This window comes from Formica exsecta, unplaced genomic scaffold (assembly GCF_003651465.1).
Source record: "Formica exsecta isolate Colony F162 unplaced genomic scaffold, ASM365146v1 scaffold72, whole genome shotgun sequence".
Classification (NCBI taxonomy): domain Eukaryota; kingdom Metazoa; phylum Arthropoda; class Insecta; order Hymenoptera; family Formicidae; genus Formica; species Formica exsecta.
In genome coordinates, this window is record NW_021853485.1 from 3,040,766 (window position 1) to 3,058,543 (window position 17,778).

A 17,778-nucleotide genomic window follows, 5' to 3' on the forward strand; every position below is an offset into this window, starting at 1 on the left:
AAATATGGGGCACTTGTGTTTTCTGGTAGGTGCAACATATATTTGCTCACGCGCGGCAAAAATTGATTACAAATTATGAATACATGAAAATAATAAGATTGTTTTAAAACTTATTTTATGTTTAATGAAATATATTGACAAAGTGCAATATATATATATATAAGGTGCATCATAAAATCTGCATACATCAAAATTCAGGAATATACATTTTGATGAATCTATGTGTGACTACTTCCTTCAACAAAAATTCCGCTAGAGACCACCATGTTTTCTATTATTCTGAAATTTTCATCTTAAATTTTTCAATAACTAATTCTCAAATTTTAAGATTTACTTGTAATTAACTTGGAAATTAAGTCATTTATTGTTATTTATACTGTTTGTGTATCGAGATAAAATTCAGCTTGCTAGAAGCCAAAAAACATTTAATGTTAAGCAAATACATAATTGTATCTAGATTACAATGGATGATAATGATAGAGAAGTTTTTTCCAAATTTCATCAAATAATATCTCTGAATATAATGCAAATTTTATAAATATACCTTGTATTTTATATATTGCATTGTATATAATATTTAAGAGGAGGGTACATTGAAGATTGGAATATATACATTTTAACATCAATCCTTATTCAGATTATAGAATGGAAATTAATCCATTGAAGCAATTAATTAGATTGTATAAATATTAAGTTCATTTATTACATTATTAGTTGCTTCTATCGACTAGCGCGCTTTTAAATTTTATAAATTATTTAATCCTACAAATCATATATAGGTTCACTATATTTACTTTTTGGCTTTAATATTTGATGCAAGTACAATCTTTATATATTATTACATAAATAATATCATCATGATAAATTTCTAAATTTATGAAATGATCTTTTTAAAATTAGATTTAGAAGTTTCTTTTTTATTTCTATTATATATTATCTTATCATTTTTGAATCAATATGAAATAATTATACACATTTTGTATTCACAAAAATAAAAAAAAAAGAGTGCCCTAGACAAATTATTGGGTAATTTAAATGCATTACATTTTTTTACGATTGCTTTAACAAAATCAATATTCTTTATGCAATCTTACATTTCGGAATTTTCATTCTTTTGAATTTTAATTGTTTGCACAGAATATATCACATATGCTGTACAATTTGCATAGAGATATATAAAGATGTTTGCTATATATTGCAGAAAATTTAACATGTTAGATCTTAATGTGTTAAAGTAATCGTTATAATGTTGATATTTTTGTGGAGAAATAATCTAAAATCTAAAATTAATTATTTCAGAGCCTCTTGCGTATTGAAATCTGAACAGTTCAATTATATAATTGAGTTAGCTACGAGAGGACAGTACGATTTTCCGCAGGTTATCAAAAGAGGTTTGATGCACGCGGTAGTACAGGCCGGTACAGTAGTGCAAAGTACAAGTACAGAACAGTACTATTGGTCGCAAACTTTAGAACCTTTGCAAAACAAATGTACGCAATTAATTTCTAGTGATAATTTTATGTCATCTTATCATCAAGAGGAGATTAGGATCCAAATCATAGATATACTGGAATCCTTTATAGGTAAAAAATTTGTTACAGAAATATTTATGTTTAAATTTTTAAGCAATTAATGACATTTTCGATTTAAAATTGGATATATATAAATGTCATGTTATTTAAATAGGTGTAGTACATGGTGTGCAAGGTCCGACAACAGAACCCGTATATCGATATACCTGTCCTATATTAGTCGAACTTCAAAAATTATTGTCTTTGTATCATAATTATCAAAATATAGTTCAATTGATATTAGAGCTGCTCTGTGAATATACAAGAAATATTTTATTTTATTTGTCAGAGGTAAGTTTCGCATGCATTAATTTATATAAGCGATTGATGTGATTAACTTTTACTTTGGTAGTTTTAATCTTAATCTGATATTTTTTATTTTAGGCTGATAGTACACGTGTGTATGAGACTTGTTTGCAAACGATACAGACATATGCTCGCTGCAACAGTAATCGGCTTACCGTAGATTCGACTGCGGAAGAGGACAGTTTCCAAGATATTCTATTACTCATGCAATTATTAACTAATTTATTAAGCAAAGACATACTTAATTTTAATAATACCGAGCAAAATCAGCCTCCATCTACCATGCCTGCAGATGTTTTCTTTTACGGCTTAAATATAATCATGCCTATCATGACAATAGATTTGTTAAAATTTCCATCGCTGTGTATACAGTAAGTAAAACTAACTTGCATCGTAATACATAGTATACACGATAAAAAATATTATAAAAAAATTATAGTAAAAAAAAGAGAGTATATGTGTATATACTAGATACAGTTTTTTGAATGATTTCGAACAATTTAGATTAAAATAAGTTAAACAATGTAAATAGCTTTTTAAAAAATTTTGTTAAGAAACTCGAGCACACATTATTTGAGGGATTTTAGACTTTGAATCAGTTTGCTATATTCATTTTGTGACATCTTTATCTTTATTACATTTGCATATACATATTATTAGTTGCTTTTTTTTAAATAGGTATTTCAAAATGATAGCCTTTGTATGCGATATATGTCCTGAGAAAGTTTGCGGCCTATCTACCAAACTGTTGCAGCAGCTTTTAGCATCGGTGGAATTAGGTTTATATTCATTTGGCCATGAAGTAGCTGTCTTATGCTGTGATACTATTCAAGTCTTAGCCAAGCATATTTATACGGAATCTGCGAAAGGACAACCGCGCAATGACATAATGGCACCTTTTATGAATGTGAGTTTTTCAAATCAACTGAAATATAACGTGCGCGTCTTTTTTAAAATAAATTCTGAAATACCAAATTTCATTTTTCAGTTACTGATAAGTCTCATTTTGTCACATCAAATGGATTCAGATTTGATAACGAGTGCTAGTATACCTCTTTATTATCTCATATGTTGCTATCAGGAGCAATATCAACAACTTGTACAAAATATTTTATCCACCCAAACAGATCAACAAGTAGCACAGAGATTAGCGAGCGCGTTCACAGCATTAACCGCGAATGTGGGATTAAGTACTGAACGTATTCAAAAAGTAAAGTTTAAGGATAATTTCGATAAATTCATCATAAATGTACAGGGATTCTTAATGATTAAGTAAAATAAAAAAATTAAAAATGTAAATATAAAAAATAAAAAAGTCTATTTAAACAATATACACGTGGATTTAAACATTATCGTCTCCTGAGATACATGGATATTACCTCGTATTTTCGCGTCGCACGTTTAAAAAACCATCTTTTCCTTATTTTTATAAAGGACCTATCATAAATGTCTTGAAAACCAATTTGACTCAAAAGTGATTATATTCGAGTTAATTTCAAAAAATTGGTTTTTTTCCAAATATATAAAAAATATGTGTCTCTTAAATTATTGTATTTAACAAGGTATTTGCGCGTCTATGATAGATCTCTCGTCAGTTCATTTTTATCCCCGCTATAAAAACAATTAATCGTAAACGTACGACGGGAATATTTAATATTCTTAGAATGGATAATATATCGTGAAGAGAACTTATATTAAGCATATAAGCTTTTTATTGACCGATTTATTACACGTTACCACTTACAGTGAGCCTCTAGCGAAAAATTCGAGTAACCATAATAATATATAATATATTTATAATAAATACTAGTTACAGCGTCGATGCACGTTTCCAATAGCAAACGATTAAACGAAAACATTTTTGTAATGTGAATGTTTAGTGTTATTACTTTATAAACAAAATACATGAACTTACATACTTGGTACAGATCCGCATCATCGTTAGCCTTCCCTTGTACATCTGGCGATGATGATTCTCAACGTTTCACAAAATGCTTAAATTAACATTAAATTTATTTATATATATTTATATAATTTAGTTTGTATATTATGTATATATATAAGCGAACGTGTCCTTTCGCGCGCTCTTTTACATATTTTCCCTTTCGCACATCTACGTTCTCTCTTGTTTCTTCCCACTCGGGATTCTATCGCATTCTTTCTCTTTTTTTGTCGATCTTGCTTTCTTTCAGTCTTTCATACATACTTTCATTCTCACCTTATCGTTCTTTTCTCTTATATTTTGTCTACTATAATAATAACAATAATTATTAATCTCTCCAACGACTTAAATATGATGTAAACTCCTTCGTAATATGCGTTTTTGCTCTTTTGTTCTCTTTTTTTCCCTTTCTTTTTTTCTCCTTTCGTCATGTGTACCACTTTCTTTTCGGCGTAGTCGATAGAGAGCCTATTATGTTCAACTTATATAATTACGAGTTTAAAATACATTACGGTGTATTGTTAACAAAATAAAACTATCAAATACTACAACAGTCAGCAAGCGAAAACGATAATAGTGATGGGGCATTACATTCGCGTAAGCCACGATTTGAGAATTGTCGATTCGGGGAGGGAGATCGAGGAAAAAATAAAAAATCGGCCTCGAAATTGAGCGCGTAAGACTAGAATCAAGCGAGTTAAGATTTATAATCGTCTTCCGTCAAGATACCGGAGACCTTGATCGGGAAATCTTGCCCTTCGAGAGATATATCAAGGTACACGAAATCGATAGACCACTTCAATAGATTTATAAGAGGGGCAACATTTAAAAAACGTTTTTTTTTTTCACATGCAGTAGAATCCGGACAAAGTTCCTCTTTACACCAATATATTAATAATATTTAAACGATAACCGAAGAGAATATACGTTAATTTTAATAATGACGTATGGCAATAATTGAATTTATATACTGAGTCACACTCCCAAAATAGTACTTTGTCGGAATCCTATGTCACACACGTGCCCTCGAGAGAAGCATTAAAGAGAGTTCTCTCAATATGATTGTAAAATGTATTTCCGATTGTGATACACGGATATCTTCTGATATAGAGAGAGGGAACGTATTCTCGACAGTGATACGGAGGTGGAGTCGAATAAATCGGGTTTCTGCTGCACACGTTGAGTGTGCATCAAGTATCATATATTTTATAACGGCCGCGTCACGAATCGCGCGCTATTATGTATTTAACGTAATACGACATACATCGAATGCCCACCTTTGAATATATTTCGACCTTGGACATTTCGCGCGTATCGTGAATCAATATCAAAGATGTTGAGAGTTCTCTCAGGTGAGAGATACAATAGACACATGTATGTATTTATATAACGTTGCACTCCTGTTATCCAAGTTGTCATACGTAAGAGAATTAGTAAGCCTCTGTGAACAACGTAATCGACTATTTCTATCATCTCATTGCGAGAAAACTATCAATTTCGGATCGTTAAATTTTACGACGAATATTCACTCGTCTTTGGATTCTTTGAAAAGCCAGCAGAAAGCAAATTTCTCTCCTTTTAAGAAAAATAAGATCAAACGAATGAGCACATGGCATACTTTTTGTCTCTCTTACATAATTAAACTTTCTTACATTTCTCTAAATTACGAACGAATGAGAATTCGTTAAAAATTCAACTCGGACCGAAATTGAACATTTCTCATTAGATAGAATTATCGATTATGTTCATCAACTCTTGCTTGGATCATGCGGAGATACGTGTCAACCCAAGGGTGTATATCACGCTCGCGTGGCGAGCTTTGAGGAGGATTGTTTAAATTCTAAGTAGACATGAAAACACGATGCGTCGGAATGTAGCGTCTATATATCTCCACAGATTAACGTAATTTTATTTTGCTTATTTATATCGCGCGTATATTATTCTTTGCGAGATACGAAATACTTTAAAGATGGATTTGTCGTAACTTACATCGTATCAACACGCAATCATAATACGAATGGAAAATTTCTTATATCGCACCAAGAGACGCGTCTTGCTTGTTTGCCGACCTTCTAGCATTCATTCGTGTTTCGAAGAAGTTTGCAATAATATTTTTCCATTTTCCGCGGGATATATTACAATTTCCCTCACATTTTTTCAAATGGAGATTTTTAGAAAAAGAGTTCCGCAAATACACTGTTTATGTATTTTCATTTTCTCTTCAGTTCTCTTCATTTGTTCTCATTGCTACTTGTATTTCTTTATATACTATATATATATATATATATATACTAAAAGTTCTTTAATTTATTTATACAATTAAAATTGCCAAGTATATTAAAAGAGAATATGCCACACAAGAGTTTCAAAATATATCTCAAGATAGGATAAAATTACTCTATATCAAAGATTAAAAAAGTGAAAAAAAGTCATTTCAAATCACATTAAAACAGAAAGTACTCTATAAACTTTATGCTTCAAGAAGTGGCGATTCTTTCTTTCTCTTTCTCTCTTTGTTTTTGCTGATCAGCTTTTTGCATTTTAGATGATATTCAAATCTCTTTTCATTCTGATGCAAAGTCACATAATCTTATTGCATTGAAGCAATATTATCCCATCTTGCTATATATGTCATGATTAAAGCTATTTAAGAAACTCCAATTCGCAAAAAATAAAATCTTCATCAAGCGACGGTCAATCGATTGCGTGTACAACAATAGTACAACTTTTCACGTTGGCAAAGTTGATACTTCAGCATCATCATCTAGATTTAATTCGCTTAATCGAATAAATAAAAGAAAACGTGAACAGAGAATGGGAATATAATTCTCATAGAAAATTGCATATTAATGTCTCTTTTTTTCGTCGTAGATACTCTTCCAAAAGTAGAGTATTAAAAGCGATCATCAAATTCGCATACGAAATTATCAATACCTTCCCGAATCTCTTCGTTTCGTTCTCTCTTTTTTTCTCTTATATTATTTTCTTTCTCTCCCACTCTTTCTCGCCTTTTTCTCGCATACTTCTTTTTCTTCTTCTTTTACAGATATATCTATAACGTGTATTCCTTACCTCGTTTTCAGTGATCGTCTTAAGAATACGTTTATTAGGCATAAATGCATTTCTATCCTTCTCACATGTTGCATGCGTAAAGGGGTATTACGATAGATTATGTCAACGCGTCGTAGAAATAAAGTATCAACGGAAATATTCGCGCGCACAGATCTCTGATCTCATCTCGTCGACGTGAAAAGCATTTCAAATATGAATTCGAAATGTACGGAGAGACGCGGAAATGAATTTTCCGATGTAATACAGTAATCGTACCATAGCAATGGCATTTGCACGCGCGTTTGTAACTTCTTCGAAAGACGAGCACCATTTCTTTTTTTCGCCCTGTAAACATGCTAAGGGAACGCTGCGTAAAGTAAAACGTTGATAATACCGTGCTGTCGATCGTGGATTCAAAATCTCAACAGCGCTTAGCATCCACTCAAGGGTCAATCAAAGACTAGCGGAAATCGAAAGTTACACAAGTCTTGGGACTCTAAGACCGAGTGCGACCAGCACAGCATTTTCTCCGACGCCTTTGCTATTGCACTCGTTACCCCGGCCATAGTATCGGCCACTCACTTGGTCTGATTGCTCGATTGCTCCAGAGTCGGTGTCAGGCCGATCGGCGCGCCGTTGCTCAAATTCAGTGCAGTCGGGCCTTTACGTGCGAGTTTCGACCTACGGAAGCATATTAAGCACATTCTTTATCGTTTCCATATAATTATCATATATGCAAAATAATATTATACTTGCGTGTTTTTCATTCTCAATAATTAAGATAAAAACAGAAACAGGACAAAATGAGTTCACACTTGTTATACGTACCTAATTTGACCAGCTAGGAGAGGATTAATCGCATACAGCCAATCGTAGACCTCCTTATCGCCTAAAGTCTGCAGCAAGTATCCTCTGTGCTTGGTAACGACGCTATAAATAAAGATAGACGTTTTAGAATGTATTGTACATAATTGTATATATATGTATCTTTCTACAGTTTTCCGCGAACGGTTTACCTGAACGTATTCGGTACTTTCACCATAGCCAACTGATCCTCGGAGTATTCAACTTGAGCTGTGGCTAAATTAATTAGCGCCCTTTCGACAGGATCCTTTTCCTCTCGGAAAATGAGAACATACGGTCGACGAACAGCCTAAAGCAACGAAAGGAAAAAAGATATATTATTAGATCTTGTCACACAGATACACATATACACAGACAAGAGAACATAAGTTTAATGATGACAAACGTACCACCCAGCGTTTCTTCCAACCATTGGTCTTGTGCTCGAGAACGTTCAAGTAGCCCTTTCGCGCGATGACCGGACTAATGCGTATTTCCTCCACCTCCGGTACATACAGTACCAAGTTCTCCTTTGACGGCGAGGATGATCCCAGCGGTGGCGGTGCAACGGTGCATGTTTGATTGGCCGACTCGCTCGCCAATATACTCTCCTGGAGCTCTTGCAATCTAGCCCTCTCCGGCGAACTTAACCTAAGAAGGCACGACTTAGACCTGCTCCATACTATTATATCAGCAGCCTGCAAGTAACACCTCCAGCATAACCCTGAGCCAATCGTGCTGACGGTTGTCGATCTCGGCACGTCGAGACGACTCGAGCGTCTCGAATGCCAACGCGTTGAAATGAATGCGAAAGCGTAAATGTTTTTTGTTAGAAGCTGTATCGCTTTAAAGAAGCGCGATATAATTTGTAGCGAGCCAAACTAATGCGTTATGGATCACACACGTTATACGGCAATAATAGAAGTGTAGTCAAGTGTTACTTTTTTTTATCACTCAAAACACTCGGTGCTTTCATCTATATTTCATGTATTTATATAGAATATATTGGATCAAAATTGTAAAATTGATAATGAACGAATTGAGTATTGTTTTGTTTCAACTTCCAGAGATATAACATTGTTTATCTTGTTCTAAAGAGGAACGATGAAGCAAAGCGTGGACAACCGCTATTAGCAGGAGCACTCATGAGGCATGCAGGAAGGGTTACCTGCTTCAAGAAATCGCTAGCTCTCGCATATACTGACTCTTGAGACGAGGACGATATAACCGAAGACATCATAGACGCGGATAGATCGGTTATGGTATCCTCCCCGGGCGAAACATCAGCAAGTAATATCGGTTCCTTGCTCGGGATTCTTCCTTGGATGAGTTTAATATACTTGGTCGCTAATTCGCGCTCCTTTTCGGTCATTTCCCAGGGTTCATAAACGTCTTTACTGGTCGAGCGTTTCAGCTTTACCGGGCTGGCGTGTGGTTCGTTTGTAGCCTTTGCCACCATGTTACATACGTCCTGAGACAGTATCAGAAAAATATACATATATTATCGTGTATCACGTATATTTTAATAAACATAAGATATACACAGCTACCTTTTCGCTCTTCGTGAAATCGTGCAGAGGTTTATTGCAGAAAGGTAATTTGTCGATGCCGAGTTTCTCCCGCAACAACAATGTGTGCCGTACTCTCTCCACTTCCTCTAGCCTCGTCAATTTTTCGAGTTCCCACTGATGATCAAATATGAGACTGTCTCCGCGCGGCCTCCATCCGTGTAGATTCTCCTCGCCTCTGACATACGTGGAACTCGTGTCCAAAACGCGACGTTGACGTCTTTGAACTCCTACAAATAAATAGGGAAGGAAAAGGGATGGGTATCGAGCAAGAGAGAGAGAGAGAGAGAGAGAGAGAGAGAGAGAGAGAGAGAGAAGAGCCAAAAGTATGAGAAAATATAAAACATCTATCACGTTCATACAAAAATATTTTACGGATCTTTGTTATATTAAAAGATAGTAAGTTGCTTATAGTGCATATTGTCATATTAAATTAATATCTATAGAACTAGAATAATCAACTTTTATAATATTGGAACATTGCTTCTTCTTTTTCCAAACTAGAGAATGATATCGAAGAAAATAATATATATTTTGGATTTCAAGGATTAAAATTATGTTTTTTACGAACATTGAATATATCCGAGATATATCTTTTAGATATGTATATATATATATACACACATTTAAATAAAGAGCATATAAATGCTCTGCAAAGGAAATAAAATATATAGGTTGAAATGAGATTTCTATCTTAATGTGTGATATTAAATGAAGCACGGGACTACACTATGGTTAGACATGACAAACCTGGACTACCTGCTTCCGAAGAACGGCGTAGCACTAGTTCGTAGACGCCGCTGAGTCGATTCGCTTCTTGATTGCGATAGCTGCCGCTAAACAGGTGTTTAAGAGAACGCGGGCCGACTCTTGCGTCCCTTCCGTAGATGATCATGCTCAGATCTTTCGTGATGATCGCAGGTCTTCCACAGTTCTCCAACTAAATCGATACACGTAAGAGAGAGATAACATCTCTAAAAAATATTTCTGAAAACGATTTAAAAATATATCTCTGATACGTACCTCAAGATATGCGGAAATGGTCATAAAGATTTGTTCTCCGTAAGACGTGACTCGATTAAGTAGAGCTGAATTGTGCAGGGAACTATCCCAGGCTGCTTCGAATCTGAACATAGTACGATCGTCACCGGGAATCTCGAGATATTCACCGGGAAACAGACCCAACGAAAGTACAGATGAGTCGTTATCCTCTTCCTCGGGTTCCGGGGTATTTCGGATACGGCCAACTACAAGCTCGCGCACATCCTTCCATCTCAATTCGGAAGCCGGTTCGTGCACAATAGTGATCCGTATACGTCGCTGTATGCCCTGGTGAAGCAGAAACAATCCACGACATGGCAGATCGTCGCTGTGGTCTACCACCGACGGCACGTACTCGCCGTTTGGCGCCAATTCGCAGATCTCGAACCACACTAACACATCGTACTTGGCGTGCACATGAGACGTGCTGGGAGACGGCAGAACGCTGCCGAATTTCGACGAACGAACTGGTTGACTGATCGGTATGGAAGGCGGAAGCATTCTTTTCGGTGGTTGTCGTACGCTGCTATGTGAATACACACAATATGTCTTATATGAGAAATGTTCTTACAAATAAAATATGTAATAGAATTAGAGCATTTATACGATTAACACTCACTATTCTAGCTTCGCGTCCTTGTGTAACGGATGTTGTTGATAATGACCAAACACTTCGAAGACGATAGGTTGTGTCTTCAGATACTCTAAGAAGGATTTGGTGACCGTGACTGTAATCTGTATATCGATAAAAAAATATTACACATAATCTAATTCGGATAAAACTCTCTGTGTTAATCTAAAACAAGATCGTTTCTTCGACGACACTTACGTTTTGTACGTGATAAAATCCGGGCGGATTGCCTTTGCCTGTATTCTTTACCGGCTCTGTCGAGAAAGCTTCGTCGTGTCGATGTAGGAAGCTGCAAAAACAATTGCATTGCAGTGAATTTACATATATCATGTTTAAAATAAGCTGAAATACAGGCGCGCACTTACTTGAATTGACAGAAAATGTCAGCGTACTCTGTAGAAATACCCATAGCTTGTAGGACCGTTACTCTAAAAGTGAATTCCACACCAGGTTGCAAATGATCCGGTAAATCCTCCTCCTTCATGTCGCTCGAAACCGAGCTGTCGCCTCTGCCACTGTCAGCATCCCCTATATCATCCTCGTCTTTCATGTCCTTCTGATTAATCTCGTTGTGTCCCTCGACCACGCGCTCCTCATGCAGCACGATTTGCCGGTTCTTCTCCAGAGTTTGAGCCAAAAGAGTGTTGCGTTTATTGTGCTTGTGCCCGCCAAACAGGTCGTCCTCGAAAGAGATTCGTGCTGATTGTCTAACGCCACTCGAGTATTCGCTGTTTTCCTCTTCTGGAAGAAGGATTCCTTATGTATGTCTTATATATATACGATAAATATATGAAATATAATGACACGGCTACGGATTACGTACCAACTACGGCTTGTACAGCGACTCGCAAGTAACCCTTAACGTCACCCTTCTCGTTTACGATAGCTACTTTGTGAATCAATGGCACCGGATACATGAGATTGCTCAAATACACGAAGGCTCTAAAATTAAATATAGAATCATATTAGTATTATGGCGATTGAAAAAAACACAAAAAAGCAGAAAGTAGTATTTTACATCCTAATCAAGATTGGGAAATAATGCGTTACAAATTTCGTCTTTAACAAAAAACTTGATATATTTAGTTTTCTTTATTTATTAAGGTTCAAAATTATTACCAAATTTATTATACTCATCATATCAATATTTTATTATATTTTATATTTTAATATAAAAAAATGTTTAAAAACTAATTTTAAAAAGTAAATTTTATATATTTTACATATGTATATGTTGGTTTTGTAATAATGTTAAAAAAAGCTTCCTCTATGAGGAAGCAAAAAGAAACGGAAATTAATTCGTCATTTTTTGAATAGCGGTAACGAATTACTTTCATAAAATAAATTTAATTAAGATCCTGATATACACTAATCATATTCGTTTACCTGCCGACCATGCGGAACCACGGAAATCGATCGTAAAACGGATCACCTCCCGTGATGGATTCGATATTGAAATCGGGAGATGTGGGCGAGAGCTCAGCTTCGTTGTGATACATCTCGCGCATCAGCTCCAATCTTTGTCTGAAAAACAGAGAAGATTATTATCTACTACAAATTCCATATAAGAAATAATTATGTGAATGTGATCAGTGTGTTAAATCATCAAAACGTGTCACTTCATCAAAAATTTCTTCATGTCAACTTTTTCAAGTATTCTTCAGGATTTAACTCTCTCTTTCTTGTATATATGAAAAGATATATATATTTTATCGGAACATTGTTAACGATGAGAATAATATTCGCGTAGTTATGATAGTTTAAACAATTTTTTCAATGAAATTATTTAATATTATTTAACAATTATAAGTGAGTATTATATAATTGATAAAAAAATATTGAAATATATATAAACACATATTTGTTATAAAATATGGAATTTTAGAATTTCTTTTCACGTCTGTTTGACGTTATTTTTTTTCATTGTTTTTTTAATAGAGCTGTATCGAATATACACGTGCATAATAAAGTTGAAAAGCGAGATGGTGAGGACACGAGCTCAGCGGGAGATAATAAAGAAGATGTGTTTGTGTTTGAGACAGACGTGCATAGAATGTGAAAAGACATTCTTCTCACATTCAGACATAGAAATGTTCTTTACAGCAGCAGAAGCGGTGCTGCGTATAATAAACGCGATGGCAATTTTTGCGGAGGAGAGGGGGAGGGAGCTCATACATATCTATTCGATCCGATTCATCACGTTACGCTACGAATTGAAAACAAACCATGCAGAGTCGTCGATAACGTTCGCGAACTCCAAGTGCAAAGCTCGATTTCGTTTCTTGTACCGGCGAGCATCGCGTTGCCATATCGAGAAAGCCTCTCAAGACAGAAAAGAGCGAAAAAACGACAAAAAACGCACGGCGATAAAACGCACGACTCTTGCGGCCAGTAATGAAAAGTTCTTCGAGGCCGGGCGTAAAGCGTGTTAACATGGCGATAAGAGGAGAGCCTCGCGCACCAACCTCGAAGGCAAAAGATTTGCGAGCGAGAACTTCGGATTAGAGTAGACTGTAAGGCATTGGAAAATATCCTCTTTGGCCTCCGGAGTGCTGGGGCTCGAGTCCTCGTTGTACACGTGTCGCATCAACTCCAAGCGCTGTCTACAAGTCAACATGTATTACTTTGCTGTGCGTCCTTTTGTATGCGCTTTCTATTCGAATGTCGAATCGATCTAACAGAGATAAGCCGCGATTTTACTTGAGTAGCAGATGTAACTTTAAGCATCCTAGATGCGTGATGCGCCTGGAAAAATTTTTGATCGCCTCGCGATAATACGAATATTGTCACAAAATTGTTTAATTCCTGTATTAGTATTAGTTTCCACGAGCAGGTAATGTTCAAGACATAGTTTTCATTAAGCACGCAAAAAGTGCATTCGTGCATTAGTAACGAAACAAAAGAGACTGTTAAACGCTTCGCATGAAGAGGTTTTATCCCGTTTATAGAAAGTAATAATTGCACGATAATTGTAAAACATGCTGGATGTACAAATTTAATGATATATATATGTATAATGCAATTATAATTTAATTATAAAATTATTTAATAGAATATTGTTAACTTTTTCAAAAGATGATTAATTATGATAGACTTATTTCTTATAAGTATAAAATATGTGCGTTTTACTTGTACTCCTCTTTCCNNCCCTCAGCACAAATGTTTTATTAATTGAAGAAGCTATAGTAAAATATAAAATAAATATATAAAGCAAACCTTAGCTTGTCTAATGTCCAGTAATGTGTAGCACCATTCTTCGTATCCTGGACTTCAACAGCAACGATCGTGCGTGGGAACGGCCTCTCATCCTCATCTTCGTCATCCATAACGGGTAAAAGATCAGGAGGTAGCGGCGAGTAAAGAGTGTCCGTGAGTAAAGTAAATTGGAATTGAACCTAAAAGAGAGACAATTAATGTAGCAAGATCCATTATGCAAAAAAAAAAAAATCTTTTTCACAGGTATTCTCTTTTGAAAAATACGGATTTAACGACACCAAGAAGTGCGTTTTTGTAAAATGCGTACATACGCATATACGCATAGATCATACACGTAAACGTAAGTTTTGTTATTCATCGAGAATATGCGGGAAAAGTTCATATCCGAAAGTGTACGAGGATACATTAGTGCAGAAGCCAAAAATACTAGTAAAAAAAAGTCGTGCTAAAGTTTTTCATTATATGTCCGCGACTGTACCTTCTTTTTTAGTTCAACAGATATGGCATTAGCCTCTTTAAGGAATATCGCGTTGCCCCAAAGATCGTCCCGTAAACTCGTAAATTGATGATATTTCCATTTACGGAAGGCCCAAGCGGCCAGTTGAAATTCTCTCTCGGTCCAGTTGCTCTCTGCGTCAAACAATGGGTTGACTGAAATACAAGCCATTACCAGGCAAAACAGTCAGAGAAAAGCTAAGCATTTCATATAAAATAATACCGATTTTACTTTGTTAAGAGAATATGCTATATCCTATTAACAAATGGGTAGGCTCCATCGCATGCAGTAAACCTTCATAAGTCAATAGTATAATTTACAAAAAAAAAACCATTCGGAATATTACACGTGTTAGGTAAGAGAATGCCCAATCGATCGGGCATAGCTATATCAAAATATATCAGATATTCGAAAAGCGATTATATTTTCCATACTCACCAAAAATGTCTTCTTCGATGTTATTGAAGTCTTCCGGCGTGTAACTGCTGTACATAGACATTGTCATACTTTGTTCCTCCACCTGTCTCTGCAATGCGTCTATCCGTGCTTCGTAGCTCTATTCATAGAAACAATCATCAATTGCAATAATGTATGATATATATGAATTGAAGAGAGATCACGTATGTATTTGTATGCGCACCTTTCGTTGCTCCTCAAACAGCTGATCAGCTTCTTCTTTTTCTTTACGGAACTGTTCCTCCAATACGAGCAATCTCTTTTCCATTTCAGCCTTTAGATCGATACCCTGTTTTTCTAACAGCTCAACCTGCGCAAAGTCCCAGTCTGCGACTGGTTCATTGTTGCCAGGAGTTTCCGCTGGCGATCCGTTCGCTATTCGTTCGCGTACTGTATAATTAACGAAAAAATACATGATATTTTACTCATACATTCTCTCTAGTAAATATCGTTAACTTCTTAAATCACACATATTTTAAATATTACAGACGCTTTATGGTACCTTGATCAGGATGATTAAAACGGAAAACGTGGCTTTTTCCCAGGATAACACGCGAACCAGTCGTTAGAACAAGCGGTTCGGTCACTTCGCGGCCATTGACATAGATCAAAGCTCCTTTCTTTGGAATGAGAGTTATGATGCCCTCGTGGTTTTCGAAAACGCAGTGCTCGCTGAGTATGTGCGGACCACACAGCTGAATATCCTGGGGTATAATCGCCTCTGCGCTACCGATGCGCGTGAATCCGTCCTTGATATAATAGATCAGACATTCCGACATGAGAGGATCCTCGTTCAGATTTACCAAGTGCGGTGTCTTCTTCGGCGAGAATACACCCACTGTGACGCCATCCTCTTTTACAGCGACTCCCATCTCGGCGAATACCGCTTCGCGTTGCAGGCGAATCGATTCGGTTCGTTTCAATTTCTCTTCCCACGTTTCGTTCAATTCTAAAATGAAAGTAGAATTGGTTAGGATATTACGACGACTTATTAATCTCTATGCATCACATATATTACGAGATAAAAATAACAAAAGTATACATTAGAATAATCTCAATTACCTGCGATCAATTTTTCAGATGCTTGCAGTTGATCAACCGCCTCTTCGGCGATAGTAGACGTAGTATGGGAGGGGATTCTCGACCGAGTTTCTTTATTATCTTCTTCATTTCGCTTGTTCGTTCTGATAATTTCATCCCCTGCAAAATAAGAATCGTCAAGAGGCGAGAAAATGCAATAATACTTAAAATGACAAGCCTGCGTCGGAGTCGGTATCGTGTGTGTCGTAATGTAAACATCAAAAGCCATAATTAAAGCAGTGGCGTAGATGAAGAGACATATTTCAGAAGCTGTAAAATTGCTAATTAATTAACCCTTTTCAAGCTTTGGAGATACAATTCGAATAAATTGTGGTGCGTTTTACAAAGCACCGACATGATCTAAATGTGTATGTAATCTAATGTGTATCGCCGTTCGATATCTATTATTATATGTATTTTCGGTTATAAATTTGATCGATTTTTTTTTTTTTTAAATCTTTATGTATTATTTTTATATATTTTTTCTCTTCTATAACATTTTATTTTTGTTTTATTTATTCAATAATTCACATATTCTTATTATTTTTTTTCATTATTCTTGCAAACAATAGAAACATAATTAATCATCGATTTACACAGCATTGATTGACTTAATTTCATTTAAACCTTAGAAAAAAAAATTGTCGCAAGTTATTAATTGCACTGGACATGAGGGAGGGAAGCGCAATCGCGATAGGTATTAACAGGACAGATACGTACATTAAATGAAGATAAAAAAATTCGTGAAGCAAACGTACAAAAGAGGAAATTGACATATATATATGTACCATTGATAAATATATTTTGCGCTTGATAGTAAAATACAAGCGCATAAACGCAAGAAAAATAATAAAATGTCTACGAAAGAGGCGCAAGAGATGGACGATGCCTGTCTTGGCTGTATTCTTTGCTGTTGTATGAATTGTTAGCATTTTTACTTACTAGATTCTTTCTTTTCGTACGTAACTTTACCATCTGGCCCTACGTCGAGCGCAAGGGGAAACAAAGAAAAAAATACTATGTGAATGGATTGCCTCTGTCGCGCGCTGTGCAATGACAATTTATTTATAGCAATCAAAAATTCAGGTAGTTTTATGACATGTATGTTGATTCCTGTAATATTGCTATGTAATCTATATCTAAATCGTAAAAAACACGATCGACAATATTAGCATAATAGATAAAGCAAAAATCATATATTTACGACGATATTAATTATACATAATACACATATCCTACGAATTTATTAAGAGATTCTAATTAGGGGATTATTAGCATTTAATTATTGATCAAGTTATATTCAGTCTGTCCTCGTCTCGTATGCTTTTGATAATAAAAAGCTTTTTGTATATATAATCCAATTTTTATATTAATTTTTAAAGATTTACTAAAAGAAATATTTCTACCTTCTTGTACGTCGATGCCTTCCTGTTTTAGAAGTTCCCGAAGTTTCTGTATTTCTTCTTTGAGTTCTCTGATAAGTCTGGCATTCGCGTCTTCATTGACCACGGCCTTGCAAACGATCTGTTTCGCTCTGTCCGCATATCTATGGATAAAACGAAAATCTTTTAGATCTA

The 17,778-nt window shown here is 35.4% G+C and overlaps 2 protein-coding genes across 24 annotated transcripts in view; one reads left to right on the forward strand and one right to left on the reverse strand.

Annotated features, from left to right (window-relative positions):
* Positions 1 to 4,665, forward strand: part of LOC115243452 (exportin-4-like) — an 8,979-nt gene extending 4,314 nt beyond the window's left edge. For all 7 annotated transcript variants that reach the window (XM_029820487.1, XM_029820488.1, XM_029820491.1 and 4 more), the window contains 5 exons: positions 1,300 to 1,583; positions 1,687 to 1,862; positions 1,956 to 2,248; positions 2,556 to 2,784; positions 2,866 to 4,665. In XM_029820487.1, coding sequence (XP_029676347.1) covers positions 1,300 to 1,583; positions 1,687 to 1,862; positions 1,956 to 2,248; positions 2,556 to 2,784; positions 2,866 to 3,153 — 1,270 coding nt within the window. In that variant the 3' untranslated portion in view covers positions 3,154 to 4,665. The remainder of the gene's footprint in view (positions 1 to 1,299; positions 1,584 to 1,686; positions 1,863 to 1,955; positions 2,249 to 2,555; positions 2,785 to 2,865) is intronic.
* The window catches only part of LOC115243450 (kinesin-like protein unc-104), a 26,496-nt gene continuing 12,882 nt past the window's right edge, over positions 4,165 to 17,778 (reverse strand). For 4 of the 17 annotated variants that reach the window (XM_029820469.1, XM_029820472.1, XM_029820473.1 and 1 more), the window contains 22 exons: positions 17,608 to 17,747; positions 17,144 to 17,182; positions 16,184 to 16,321; positions 15,624 to 16,070; positions 15,306 to 15,511; positions 15,104 to 15,221; positions 14,648 to 14,820; positions 14,170 to 14,348; positions 13,419 to 13,556; positions 12,340 to 12,477; positions 11,777 to 11,895; positions 11,319 to 11,694; positions 11,152 to 11,242; positions 10,942 to 11,057; positions 10,305 to 10,848; positions 10,032 to 10,221; positions 9,264 to 9,511; positions 8,882 to 9,184; positions 8,124 to 8,411; positions 7,887 to 8,023; positions 7,699 to 7,800; positions 7,449 to 7,551 (listed from right to left, as the gene is read on the reverse strand). In XM_029820469.1, coding sequence (XP_029676329.1) covers positions 7,449 to 7,551; positions 7,699 to 7,800; positions 7,887 to 8,023; positions 8,124 to 8,411; positions 8,882 to 9,184; positions 9,264 to 9,511; positions 10,032 to 10,221; positions 10,305 to 10,848; positions 10,942 to 11,057; positions 11,152 to 11,242; positions 11,319 to 11,694; positions 11,777 to 11,895; positions 12,340 to 12,477; positions 13,419 to 13,556; positions 14,170 to 14,348; positions 14,648 to 14,820; positions 15,104 to 15,221; positions 15,306 to 15,511; positions 15,624 to 16,070; positions 16,184 to 16,321; positions 17,144 to 17,182; positions 17,608 to 17,747 — 4,333 coding nt within the window. Of the gene's footprint in view, positions 7,552 to 7,698; positions 7,801 to 7,886; positions 8,024 to 8,123; positions 8,412 to 8,881; positions 9,185 to 9,263; positions 9,512 to 10,031; positions 10,222 to 10,304; positions 10,849 to 10,941; positions 11,058 to 11,151; positions 11,243 to 11,318; positions 11,695 to 11,776; positions 11,896 to 12,339; positions 12,478 to 13,418; positions 13,557 to 14,169; positions 14,349 to 14,647; positions 14,821 to 15,103; positions 15,222 to 15,305; positions 15,512 to 15,623; positions 16,071 to 16,183; positions 16,322 to 17,143; positions 17,183 to 17,607; positions 17,748 to 17,778 lie in introns of all 17 variants that reach the window. The other 13 variants (XM_029820484.1, XM_029820483.1, XM_029820486.1 and 10 more) reach the window with 10 other exon arrangements.